Here is a 14,781-nt window from a genome sequence, read left to right on the forward strand (position 1 = left end):
ACACAACAATAAGGTTGAGGCAGGCAGTAGCAGGTATCAGATGTGGGTCACGTGGGTTGGCTTGGGTCAAGGAACCCTACAAGCAATCGACAAAAAGACGATGCATGAGATGTAAACAAACACAGCAATCTGGAAATCCAATACCTACACACACCCACTTCCCACTCACCTTCTTCCACGTATCTGAAAGATACCTGTATTATCACGCTACCGAATAAGAAAAGGAAAAATTAGATGTTCATGTTACTGTAAGACCACTGATTCCCAGCGTCTTACATCGTGACTCTACTGTACTAGAATTCAATTTTATAGTCATTTATTGTCCATGATATACCTAAATTCCTGCCTGGGGTGACTTATGGATTTACTGAACTTTTGGGCTTCCTGAACTAAGCTTCCTCCAATCAGCTCGATGTAATGAGACTTTACTGTACACTGGTGTCATGACAGTGTCTCATTCACATTACATATCCTTACTCAGCAATCACCTCAGTGTTCATTGTATTAAGTCTTCCGTGGCCGAGTGTCCAAATTTGCTGGGAAAACTGGCAGACCCTGTGGCCGATTCTTGAAGTTTCGAAAATCATTTTTTTTTTTAATTACCACATTGAAGAGAAGCATCAGATGCACCTGGCAGTGCAATTTGCAGCTTCCTAGACCCATCCTGTGGTGTGCAACTGAATGAGGAAGTTGCAGAAATTTCTGCAAATGATATTGGTTCCACTGAGGTGTTGCCACAAAGCAACATCACAGAAAGTGTTTTATATTTTCTTTGTACCCCAAAAACAGTGTCAGTGGTGCTGAAATGGTGTGAAATTACTAGATACTGGTATTTCAAAATATTTCAGTACTTAATATGTGGGGTTTCAATAGGAAAAATATACTGTACTGTACTATGAATTTTTCATTTTTTGGGTTTATTTTGTTTATGACAGTATTTTGTTGTCTGGGTGGTGGAGTTTGTGGGAGGAGAGATGTCAGAGATTCTATTTTTAGACCTAAATGAGATAACTGTCATTCCCACAATGTACAGGCTACCCCTTGAGGGTTGAAATGAGTGACGAGCCATGCAACGCACCTCACTGGAGCTCATTAGCGGTAAAGGGATGGAGGCCTTTCCACCCAACCAAACATCATGTGAATGTGTCAAACACTGCTGTAATGCTGGTGCAAGACAAAGAATATGTAAAATGATCCAAACTAATAAAATAATCCAGGGCAAATACGTAACGATAACCCTCAAAACGTGTTTTTCTCTTGACATGTTATGTGTTGGAGGTGGGATTGAAGCTAGCTCTGTGGCTAGGGTGAGGAGTGGCTGGAAGAAGTTCAGGGAGCTGTTGCCTCTCCTGACACTGAGAGGGCTCTCCTTACGCGCTAAGGGATCTTTGTATGCAGCATGTGTTAGGAGTGTAATGCTGTATGGTAGTGAGACCTGGGCAGTAAAGGAAGAGGATATTTGCAGGCTCAAACATAAAGAAATGACAATGATTAGGTGGATGTGCAGTGCATCCCTGAGTGCAAGTCCTGGGGGGGCTAGGTTTACGATGAAAGAGTTGAGAGGTAGGATGGGACTGGAGTGTACTGGTGTTGTGATGAGGAGAGGTAAACTGAGGTGGTTTGGGCATGTGGAGAGGATGGGGGATGATACTTGGATGCAGAAAGTGAGAAGCGTTAAAATTAGGGGTGGGATTGCGAGGGGTAGACCAAAAAAGATCTGGGATGAGGTCATTAAGTGTGGCCTCAGGGTTACGGGACTGAACAGGGAGGCTGCCAGAGATCACGCAGCATGGACATCCGCCAATAGGTGACCATGGCTGACACATGCAAGTATGTTGGAGCCCATGAAAATGAAAACAATTGTCTGTTTATGTCTGAATGCAGTTATTATCATAAACTATGTTGCTGTCTGTGTGTCAAAATGGTGGACAAAGTTGATATTTTCAGCCGGAGTCAAGATAATGGGTCTAGCTGTTTGTGTTTGGCCAAATTTCATGCAATCAAAAGACAATACTGACAGAGATTAGCACTTAGGCGAAAACATTGGGGTGTCCTGAATTTGTAAATTTCTCTCTTTACAGAACTCAACATTGAAAATGACTATTTCACTAGCAAATACAAGAGTAGCAGAAGAAAATAACATCATCATCTTCATCCGGACCTACTTTCCCACCCTAGGGCAGGGTGAGGAGTAGCAATGTCCAGCAGCTCAAATTTGCCCAATCCAATGGGACATGCTTCCATTCACTCATCATTCAAGGCCCTGGAATCCTGGCTCAATCGGATACGCCAAAAACATTCACCATGTTCTGTAGCTTCAAATAATCATATCCGATAGAGTCAATCCAGATCCTGTCATGTTAAAAAGAGGTGCCAAAATCCCTGATCATGCACATCTCCTCACAACATTCATCCAGCCAGCTCGATCTCCTGTTAGTTCCCTAGCCTCACTGACTTCAAAACCTCTCTTCCTCACACATTCATCCACCATATCTCTCCATCTTCTCCTTGGCCTACCTTGCCTCCTCCCTCCTTCAAATTCGCTTAGATATACCTTTTTCACCACTCTATTGTTATCCATTTCTCCACATGACCATACCATCTCAGTAGACTCTCATCGATTCTGGTGTCCACTGACTTCCTCACTCCGCGTCTTTCACGAATCACATTATTTCATATCCTATCCACCCTCTGTACTCCATATACATTCCTCAGCAGTCCCATCTCCACTGCTCTTACTCTTGACTTTTCATTTTCATGCCACACCATAGTCTCAAATCCATATGTTAAAGTTGGCACTAACACTCCTTCATGTAAGCCTCGTGCAACTGCAACACTCAAGCCTCTGTTTCCTATCAAGGCCTTCATTGCACCAGCTACTTTTCTTCCTTGTGTCACTCTACTTTCAACTTCTTTTGCACATTTTCCTCTCTTTTCTATCACTGTACCCAGGTATTTGAACTCTCTCACCAATTCCAGTCTCTTTCCATTCACTGTTACACCGGACTGGAGTCACCTTCTCTCTCAATAACCATCACTTTACTCTTTTCTACATTTACTCTCAAGGCACAATGCTTACAGACATCAGCAAAACTCAGAACTAGCCTACCAAGTTCCTGTCCGGTACCTGCAAGCAGTATTGCATCATCAGCATACAATAAAGTTGAGATATTCCATCCATCACCATTCATTACCAACGCCATCCCTCTCTCCATTACTCGTGTTTTTATGTCTCTTATCACCCCATCCATATATTTATTGAACAACCTTGGGGGCATCACACAATCTTGTTGCACGCCCACACCGATCGTGAACCATTCACTTAGATGCCCATTAACCCTTCCACATGTTTCACTACCATCATAAAAACTTGACAGCACCTAGCAGCTTACCCTCTGCACCGTACATGTGCAAAACTATCCACAATCCTTCTCCGTCTACTTTGTCATATGTTTTTTCCTGATCCATGAATGCCATAAACACATTTATGGTCCTTCTCACAAGCCTTCTCTACTATCTGTCTCACAGCAAACAATTGGTCCACACATCCTCTGCCACTCCTAAAGCCACTCTGTTCATCACTCACTAGGATTTCTGATATCTCCCTTACTTTCTCTATAATAATTCTTCCATATACCTTCCCTACCACACTCAATAAACTTATGTCACGATAATTCTTGCACTCACTTCACTCACCTTTATTTTTGTACATGGGTACAATCACAGCCTTTTTCCACTCTGCAGCAGAGTTTCACTCATCCATGCCTTCTTACATATCTCCAACAAGCACTTCATTCCACTCTCTCCACTACACTTAATCATCTCCACATACACCTCATCAACCCCAGCTGCTTTCCCATTTTTCAGTCGCTTCACAGCACTCTTCATCTGTGCGAGTGTCACGTCTCCTGGTACTGCATTCCTTCTCTGCACACCCCCCAAACCAATCATGTTTACAGCCGCTCTGCTCTCTCTATTCCCATTCATCAGGCTTTCAAAATATTCTTTCCATCTTGTCCTTACTTCATCCCCATGGGTTAATAATCCACCATCTACATCCTTCACACCATCACATTTCTTTCCACTTTCACTTCTACAGTTCCGCACCTCTTTTCAAAATAACTTTCTATTTTCAGAGTAGTTCGCATTCATTTTTCTTCCTAGATCCTCATTTACCTCCTCCTTTTTCCTCTTCACTAGTCTCTTTACGTGCTTCTTGCTCTCAACATATTCAGCTCATATTTCAACTGAATCCCTGTTCTGTAACCACTTTAGCCACTTCTTCCTCTTTTCCTCCACAATACTAGGAAATACATAGTGGCAAACAGAAAACACTGAAGGGAAAACTCTGCCCTCCCTTCGCAGGTTATAAGTACTGTAAACAAAGATAAGTCATTGTCTTGGATTCTTACTCACTCTTTCTTCAAGGATTACTTACTATCCCTTACTTATCCAAACACTTATTTCTATCTTACACTACTGCAATTCCTTACTTTTTCAGGTATGAACATTACAATAAACCAAGTTATATACACAGTCAGTTTTACAATTACACTGAACTATTTACACTTCCTTTGTTCACTCACTCAGTACTTCACTATCCAATGATACTCAGCGAAGCGGAGGGCAGAAAGGCACCTTGCATGAGTGGCAATGCCAGGTGGTGAGCTTTCGCTCTCATTGCCACCTATTTGTAGTTGCACAGTTGTGGCATTGTACCTGTGCACTCCTGCCCACTCTCATCACCCCTTGTCCTTCACGGGGCGGTGGCATCTTCTCCAGGTAGTGAGGTGCCGCCCATTCCCTTGCAGCAAGTCTCAGTTGCGTCTTGAACCACACTTGTACTCTCCCGTGGCACTGACGACTGATGACCATACTCCTGAAAGAGCTTGAACACACAATCAAGCACAAACTTCTGCACAGACATCATCTTCCTGGTTTTCTGGCAGTGATAATGATGCACATTCAAAATGCATATTTCTACCAAGTGGAAAAAAAGTTTCTTGTACCACCTGACAGAATGATGAATGCACTCCACACTACTCATCTGCTTTTATCAACCATGCACATAATTCAACTGTAGTCTGTGACTGCATTTGGTTTTTGAGTACGCTCGCATGTCACATGATCTTTTTTCCCTGTGTTGACGAGAGCACCTGTGTGCACAGTTGATAGCATGTGCACGTCATGCTTGTCTCGTCATCCCTAGGCATGGAGATCTGTGCTATGTTGCAACAGTGCTGTGCCTCTCTCTTGCTCTGCACTGAAGCATGGCATGCCACATTGGTTAGGCCTCACAGTGCCATACGAGCCAATGCCTCTTGATAGCAAGTGCACTGTTAACTCAAGAGAGGTGTACCAATTATCTATGTATGGTATGTGCCCTCTATCAAGATAATCTTCCATCATTTGTTTCACTACTGTGCCAGAAATTCCAAGACAATCATTATGGGCGATAACAGACATTGTCCCAGTGTACATTATCATATCCAGCACAACACCTGTATCACAGTCACCCAGTACAAATATCTTGATGCCAAAATGACGATGTTTCAATGGAATGTACTGCCTGAAAGAGATACAGCCCTGGAACAACATCAGCGACTCGTCAATCAAAAGCTTTTGCAAAGCCCCAAAATAGCATCTGAATTTGCCTTTGAGGTTTTCAAAAATTGTCCTGATTTTGCACAAACTGTCAGTTGGGTCTGAGGTTGTGTTACTGGAGAAATGAAGGAACCGCAGGATGCTCTGGTACGTGCTCCATGCCATGTGCTTGTTGAATGCATCAACCCTTGTCAAAACATCATTTGTCCAGTAATCAACAAGCTCATGTTTTCTCACCATGGGCATCAACATCGTCAGTGCTATGAACACGTACATGGCTGGCACTATAGCATCAGTCCAGTGCCATGTCCTGTAGGTTCTCCTCCCGTGCCTGGTCTGCAGTGGTCTGATGGAAAAACCGGTTAGTCTCTACTGCAATCGTCGTCATGAAATGTTCCTCAAAAAAAGGAGGAAAAACTCATCACAGAACTCGTCGCTGTCAGTTCTGTCGTATCCCTAACACAAGAGCTGCCCTTGTCAAAGGTAAGGGTCCATGGTCTGAACTCTTGTCAAGTCTCTCCACGCACAGGCTACTAGGGAAGGGGACACCTGCACTCCTGACAGTTGCCTGGACTGCCTTTGCAACCTCTCACGTTGTGATGCAGATCTGCGTACCTTATGTGCACGGTGAAGGACTGACTTGATCCATGACTCTGATGATGATATCCCTGGTGCATGATGCGGTGGTAAGGGGGCATGTGAGGAAGAGGGAAGTGGTTAGAGGGCATGTGAGGTGGAGGGAAATGGTGAGATGGCACATGAGGTGGAGGGAAGCAGTGGAGGAGCAGGTGAGGCGGTACAGGCTTGGTGCACCTGCACTCTTGGTTCACTGTCCTCCAATCTTCTTTCCTCCAGGAAAGAGCTGCTTCAGCACCAAGCTCTTCCTTTTTGGTGGCAGTTCAACTCTCCCATGACGTGAAGGTAGTGCGTCCTCCCCCCACTCAGAGGAATTATCGTCCTCATCCTCCTCGTCAGGTGGTGTTTCATACCACTTGTCGTCGCTGTCTTCACTCAGCTCCTCCAAACTAATGTTAACATCCTCCTCTGACCTAATCCTGTTGGTGTCATTCTCTCCACCCCTGGGGAACTGTTCCAACCTCATTTCAGGGCTGGTCAAGCCCTTATGTGCGCAAAGGGTGGAGTGGGAGGGGGTGGAGGCATGGCCAGGAGCAATACTGGAACATCCACTCATCATGGTGGCAAGCGCTGAACTGACAGATGGGGTGGGTGGGAGTGCAGTGTACGTCAGTGTCAAGACGTCTCAGGCATTTGTTCACTTCCCAAAAATTTTCACTGTTTTCTAGAAGTAGTGCTGCATTGATGCCAGTGGCCACGCTATGGTAGAACGTCATTCAATGCTGGTGGCCATGGAGGGATCAACTCATGACTGAGTGCATGGTGTGAATGGCAGCAGACCAGCAGAAACAGTTCATACAATCCAGGATTCTAAGTTCACAAGATTTGAAGTAACATACTGTGAATGAATGATGCACTAAATACATCAGATGTGTCTACTTAGAGATACACCCATGCTCTGTACGTGAAGTACATTTAGTCAATCTCTGGCATCTCTAATGCTTCCTCTGACAAATAATTTTATTGTTTTGTTTCATTTATAAGGGTTCCAACATGCTTGCATGTGTCGGCCTTGGTCACCTAATGACAGCTCTTCCTATTCAGTCCCTTATCTCTGAAGTTACACTCTATGACCTCGACCCAGGTCTTTGGTTTGGCTCTAGCAACCCTATCCCCAATGTTCACACTGCTCACTTTCTACACCCAATTGTCATCTTCCATCCTCTCTGCACGGCCAAACCATCTCAATCTACCCCTTCTAATCACTACACCAATACACTCAGTCCCATCCTTCCTCTCAAGTCTTCCATTGAAAACCTAGTCCTCCCAAGCCCCGCATTCAAGGAGGCACTACACACCCGCCTAATCATTGTCATTTCTGTATGCTTGAGTGCACGAATATCATCTTCCTTTACTGCCCAAGTTTCACTACCATACAGCATTACACTCATATGCTGCATACAAAGATCCCTTAGCACAGAGGGAGAGCCCTCTCAGTATTTCATTCAACTGATAGAAACCTTTTGTATGTATCAAGTTGCAGTCTGCCTAAATATACAGAAGGACTTCTTTAACCTTTCAAGGTCACTGTTGCACACGTGTGAAATGAAGTTGTAGAAGAAGAGTGGTCAAGTGGTCATGTGCGGCGAGCTGAAAGGAGGGTACTAGCATGGAGTTGACTCATTCACCAGAGCAGGGGAAGGAGAGATGGTAAAAGTGTGAAGGATATCACCTAATAGCAACATCTGGTTCTCAGAGATATCTATGACTTGTTAGGGCACCTTCTTTTGCAATCATAGGTAAAATGAATTTCTGTTTACTATTTACAAAGTTTGGTTGGGAACGAGGAACAGTAGTTTACTTGACTCCCGGCACATCAACAATGCACCAGGGAGGCATCTAATTTTACTGAAAGAAACAATAACTCTTGTGGTAGGTGGGGGCACTCACCATCCAATCACTCAATGTAGTGCTGCTCTCGGGTGTCTGCCCTGTCCTCTCCTCCATCCTTCTTGCCATCCATTTTCTTCTATCTTTCTTTCCTTCATTTTTTCCTCGTCCTTCTGCCTACGGGTGAACATTCCCTCTTCTGTCTTTCATTCCTTCATTCTTTCCTCTTCCTTCTGCCTATGGGTGACTCTACACTGAGTGACAAGCCAAATGGTTTCCTGTACACCCAGAAACTATTTACTATGCTGGGTGGTAACCATATAACCAAATTTTGGCGCCTGGTGGTTTAGTGGGAAATTATTGTGCTCCAATCGGATTGAGCCAGTGAAGGTTTATATCCAAGGGATGGTTGGGGTTTATTGCTCATGTAATGCCACTCAGGGATGAGTGAGGTTGGTCACTCTCATCGTAAATGACAGGACCAACTGCCTAGCCCCGGGCTCCTACGCTCCTCATGGGGCAACGCAGGATTGGATGATGGATGGATGGATGAACAATAACTCTGTGATTAGAATTAGTAGAAACAATGCCATCCTTAAAGAACATTTGCTAGAGTGAAATATAACATGCATGAACATAAAGAAATTATATCCCTTGATATGATCTACACATATATTTGAGACTTTGATCTTTTACTAAACAAAATCTCCATATGGTTGCCACAGCATACACAACTACATCTGGTTGTCCTACGTCCTACAATATGGTCATAATACTCATACAACAATACAGTTATATCTATTAGTTATAAAACATAAGGTCCTATTGCACAGGTATCATGACATGCATCAAACACATTTACCATATAGAGAAATAATGCACAGAAATATCTTCAAAACATGACTACATTGCAATGACACCAAGATAAAAGCGACTAATCACTTACTATAGCATCAGCCATTTAAAATTTCTACATAGGCTTACATGTTTGCTACTGGGGAAGTTGCCAGAAGTCACTGCAAGTGTTCACCTGCATTCTTCCCTGACTGTACAATATTAATACTTACCAAAGTTTTCATGTTTGTAACTTGATACACAACTTTCTCAAAATCATCCTGGCTCTGAATTAGTCCAGCAACTACACCAAACAGATGAGCTGCAATTTCTCCATAATAGCCTCCACGAAGAATGAATTTCTGAAATAAGAAATTCTGTAACTACAACTGCAGAACTATTCTAAAATAGAAAATCTTCTCACACTTTATAGTACTTTACATACATTTTATTAACCACTACTGGAAACTATTCATTCTACATTTTGTAGATATAATCCATACAATACAAAGCAACCTCTAAAATTCAGGATGTTTGTATCCACAAACTGAACTTGAGACAAAGTTGGTCTTTAGAAGAATTTACCAAGCTATCCTTGTCTACTTTAAACATATTGTACTTCTGACACACGATGTGCAGTAAGGGCAAATCTCCTTACTAAAGGAATTTGTTTTTCCAACATCTTTATGACATGAGTTATCATTTATCTCTTGTAACACATAGCTAATTATACTCAAGTTAGTACAGTATAACACTTGCTACTGATCGTCAAACAATTATCTAGTCTCTTTCCTCATCATTTGTATGCCCAATTCTATTAAACACTTTACAGTTTTACTCATATTTAACCTCTACCAAGATGTCATATGGGAAAATAATATTCTATCTATCTATAGCCTGACGCCCTATTCCCGCAAAGGGTGGCCGCAGAAAAAACACCTCCAAGTCGCTCTGTCACCCACCATTTGACTACCCTCCTCCCAACTCACTCCCCCCTCCCTCATATACCTCTCATCTCCATCCCTCCACCTCCACTACAAACACAAGAATAAATGAGAAAAAGCAAAGCAAGCCTGAGGAAACTAAATCATGCAAGAGGATCAGGGTGGCATTATGGAATGTGGGTAGTTTAAAGGGTAGAGTGGGAAATGTAGCCCAGGTGATGAGTAGCAGGTGGGTGGATGTTGGCTGTGTACAAGAAGTTAGGTACTAGGAAGGATCAGCCAGAATGATTGCTTGGGGGGGGGGATAGTTAAGTACTGTATAAGCTATTTAGGCAAGGAAGTGCAAATGGATATGATGGTATGTGTGTGTGTGCTGGTTAAGGAAAAATGGGTAGTATATGCCATGAATGTAGTGAGGGAGAATGAAAGGATTACAGCAGTGAAAATTTTGTTTGGTAGGCTCGCAGCTTGTGGTAGGTGGTGACGACCATCATCCACTCACTCAAGTACTGTTGCCTACTTCTTCCTTCATCTTTATCATTCTTTTTCTGTGTCTGCCCTCTTCTCTTCATATTTCTCTCATCATTCCAGTCACTTTTTATTACTCTTCTTTCCTTTTCAGGTGGTTTTACAATGAGTGACAAGCCTAATGGTTTCCTGTACCAAGAAACCATTTATAATGCTGGGTGGTAACTATATAATCAATCCATACGTATGCCCTAAGTGTCAACAAGGGGGATGGTGGCAGGTTATTGCTCCTAACTGTAACACAATTAACTCAAAGACAAACAGCCACACCTTACAGAATCAGGGCTTCTGGTAATAGATAGACAGACAGTCGTATGGTCCACAGGGCAGCTTGGATGATGCTTTTTAAAAAAAGATAGATTCTGGGACAACCTGACAGGTGTAGTAAGTGTTTATGGAGGATGATGAGATTTACTGTTTTGGGAGGGGACTTAAATGGTCATGCGGATGAAGCTTCTCAAAGATACAAAGGGGTACATGGGGGATGCGCATATTGTATGAGGAATGTGGGGGAAGAAAGGATACTTGAATCTGGAGAGAGTATGAAACTGACTGTATGCAACACACACTTCTAGAAAAGAGAGAGTAGATTGATTACATATGAGTCTGGGGGAAACAGTAGCCACACTGACTACTTCCTGGTCAAGAGAGCTGATAGGAGGTTGGTGAGGGATATTAAAGTTATAAGGAGTGAAGAGTGTGTGAAGCAAAACATATTACTGATATGCGACATGATGCTTATGGAGAGTGAGGTGAAAAAGAAGATCCATGCACTCACGAGGCAAATACTGTATGCAAGTTGAAACACCGTGCAGTAATGGAAGCCTTCTAAAGCAAAATCAGTAGAGTGGTGGCTGAACAGGAAGCTGCTGACAAGAGTTAATGAACAGTACATGGCTCTAAAGAACAATCTCCTGAGAGTTGCTGATTCAGTGTGTGGATGGACAAGGGGCCCCCTACGACATAAGGTAATATGGTAGTTGGGTGAGGGTGCAGTAGCCGCAGTTAGGGAGAAAAAAGTCTCTTCTGGGGATAGAAAAGTGGTGGTAACAAAGAGGAATACTTGGTTGCCAGGTTGTGGGCTAGAAAAGAGGAATAAAGGGCCAAATCTGAGTCTCAGAGACATTTACTGGACAACCTAAATAGCACTGAATGGAAGAATACGATACTTGAGGTGGAAAATCAGATGAAGAGGGAAAACATAGGTACAACAGGTGAGTGGTGTGTGAAGACTGATGAAGGAGTTGTAGTGGTGAACAGTGAGGATATTAAAGACATCTGGAGAAAGCATTACAACTGGCTGCTGAATGGGGAGTTTGACTGGAACAAGGAAGGTTTGTCAGCAGATACAATATTTGGCCTTTGGCATTTGGTTGATGCTGTTACTGTGAGCAGGACAATAATCAGATTCCAGTTGGGGAAGGCACGAGGTGTGTCTGGGTTGACTGCTGAAATGAGAAAGACCTCAGGAGATATAAGATTGGGGTCAGTTATTGATTTGATAAATCTGACTATGAGAGTGGTGTCCCAGATGTCTGACTAAAGGGTGAGATCGGAAATGTGTATATGAGGAAGGGTGATGCCCTGGAAAGAGTAAATTATTGCAGCATAAAACTTTTGGACCAGATAATGACGGTTATGGAGAGAGTCCTAGAGGATATGATTATGGAAAGAGTGACTACTGCTGAGGTGCAGTTTGGGTTTATGCGAAGCAAAAGGACCACTGATAACCATATAAACTGTCCAACAGCTTTTAGAAAAATAAACTGGAAAGAAATGGGATCTGTACTTTGTTTTTGTTTATCTGGAGATGATCTTTGACAGAGTCCCTAGGGAAGTAGTGATGTGGGCAATAAGAAAGCTTGGGATGAAGGAGTGGCTGGTTGGTGTGGTTATGGCTATGTATGTGTGTGCTCACACCCAAGTGAGTCAATGGAGATTTAAGCGATGAGTTTTCTGTGAATGTTGGTGTGCATCTGGGGTCAGTCTTGAATTACTTATTGTTTACGGTACTTGAAGCCCTCTCATACTTCCATGGGATATGTTGTATGCTGATGGCTTGGTGTTGAATACAAAGAATGAAAAGTAGGTGGAGGATATATATATTCAAGATGTGGAGAGATGGTATGGAATACAAATGTTTGAGAGTAAATGTGGATACAACAACAATGATGGTATCTAGAACTTATGATGGTACTGTAAAAGAAGTGGGAGGGTAGCCACGTGAAGTTTGCCACAGAGCATGGGAAGTAATTCCATTTTGTGCAGTATTTGCGATAAGTGGGTGCATACCAGAGTGGTATTAGAGGCAGACTACGAGAAAATGCTGATTTCATGTGTTCATTGTGTCAGGGAGAGCATGTGGAGATCATCAGGAATGAAAGGATTGATCTTGTTGGTGAGTCTCTTGAGTGTGTGTGTAAGAATTTTGTTACCTGGGAGACATGTTATGTGCTGCTGATGGGAATGGAGTTAGCTCTATGGCTAGACTAAGGATTGGTTGGAAAAGTTCAGGGAGCTGTTGCCTTTCCTGACAGTGAGAAGGCTCTCCCTCCAAGCTAAGGGATCTTTGTATATAAATATAATAATAATAATAATAATTTGGTTTTACGCCAGGTACAGTGGGCTCACACAGTGCGCGTCACTGCAGTGCGCGATTCGCCTTGTGCACGAGTGACCAAAATTCATAACCAAAACCCCTTTAATGCGTGAGTTTACCGCACAGAATGCGAGGCAGAGGCAAGGAGTGGCTCAAAAATGCCATTTTCTACTAGTGCGCGACCACCCCTCACAGAGCGCATCACGTGTCGTCATGTTGATGCGCCAGACAGAGTCAAGTTGAGCAGCCTAGCATGATGGAAGGCAGGACTGAGCTGTGTATGTCAAACATTAGCAAGATCCTTGCTGCCGTGGATAAGCTCAAGGAAGAGGTGAAGGAACAGGAAGTGAGCAACCTAAGAACGGAGGAACTTCTGGTTAGTATCAACAAACTCTTCCGTTTCTACACAGACAGGCACAGGGAAGAAATAAACAGGAGAAGACAGATGCTCATAACAAGCTACACACAGCGGACTCAAGTTGGTGAAATAGCGGAACCATCCTGTTGAGGATGAAGAGGATGCAATGTCAGAAGTGTCAGCATTGGACTTTGAAGGATTTATGGCCAAAGTGAGTGACTCTGATGCTCCTGGGGAAGGTGATCAAGAGGAGTCTGCGGATGGAAGTGTTGGTGCGGTGGGAGGTGCGGTGGGGAGTGTGGCGTTGTAAGTGTTGCTGCGCCTCGGAACCCCTGTTATTTAAGGTCATCAGGCCTGTTGTCTACTGTTGTTAAGGTGACTACCCATATTTTTGTTATTGTAGCTATAGCTTTAGTACAATGTCTGAAACATATGACCTTTATTACGTCTCGAAGGGCCAAAAAATGTCCAGGTGTGAGAGGGTACCGCCCATATGTAATTATTCCCATAAGATTATGTATTCCTTGTACGCGAATTCCCAGTGCGCGAGCTCGTGCACCGCCCAATCTCTCGCGCACTGTGCGAGCCCACTGCATCTCCGAAGGGCTAAGGCGTTGTCCCTAGGTAAAGGACTTTGGACTGGAGCGTGTAGCATTTTATGACTGGATGCCCTTCCTGATGTCTACCAATGACCCTTGGGTGGATTCGATCCTCCGACCCTTCGGTCAGAGCAGAGCGCTCTAACCCACTGAGCCATGGCTGCTACTAAATGCAGCATGTATTAGAAATGTAATGTTATATGGTAGTGAAACCTGGGCAGTAAATGAAAAGGTCATTCGTAGGCTCAAATGTGCAGAAAAGACAATGATTAAGTGGATGTGTAGTGCATCCTTGAATGTAAGGCTGGGGAGTGGGGGGGCAGGGGGGGCTAGGTATACACTGGAAGACTAGAGAAGAAGGATGTGACTGGAGTGAAATTGGTGTTGTGAGGAGGAGGGGTAGATTGAGATGGTTTGGGCATGTGGAGAGGATGGGGGTTGATAACTGGGTGCAGAAAGGGTGAGGATGGGGCTGATAACTGGGTGCAGAAGGGTGAGGATGGAGGCTGATAACTGGAGAGAGAGAGAGAGAGAGAGAGAGAGAGAGAGAGAGAGAGAGAGTGTATTTACCGATTTGTATTTACCTATTTTTAGTATACAGGAATTAAGCAAAGCTCATGTTGTCCTGTCTCCATATCTACCCCCTGGAGGTAGAGGGGTTTTTCCAAGAATAATCCCCCAGTATCCCTGCTTGTCGTAAAAGGTGACTAAAAGGGTTGGCGGAGGGTTAGTGCCCCTCCCCGGAAAACAACTAACTAAAAAAACAAACAATACGCCTCGGACAAGGACTGACCAAACGATGACGACCAAGGACCGGACAAAGGACATGGTAATTGGAACTTGGAATGT

General features: G+C 43.6%; 1 protein-coding gene across 1 annotated transcript in view; it reads right to left on the bottom strand.

Moving 5' to 3' along the window:
• The window catches only part of LOC145393503 (proteasome adapter and scaffold protein ECM29), an 835,694-nt gene that overhangs the window by 378,603 nt on the left and 442,310 nt on the right, over positions 1–14,781 (bottom strand). The window contains exon 10 of the mRNA XM_080267631.1: positions 9,138–9,266. Coding sequence (XP_080123757.1) covers positions 9,138–9,266 — 129 coding nt within the window. The remainder of the gene's footprint in view (positions 1–9,137; positions 9,267–14,781) is intronic.

Source organism: Coenobita brevimanus, chromosome 24 (genome assembly GCF_032717465.1).
Source record: "Coenobita brevimanus isolate Jiangsu-jjx chromosome 24, ASM3271746v2, whole genome shotgun sequence".
Lineage (NCBI taxonomy): Eukaryota > Metazoa > Arthropoda > Malacostraca > Decapoda > Coenobitidae > Coenobita > Coenobita brevimanus.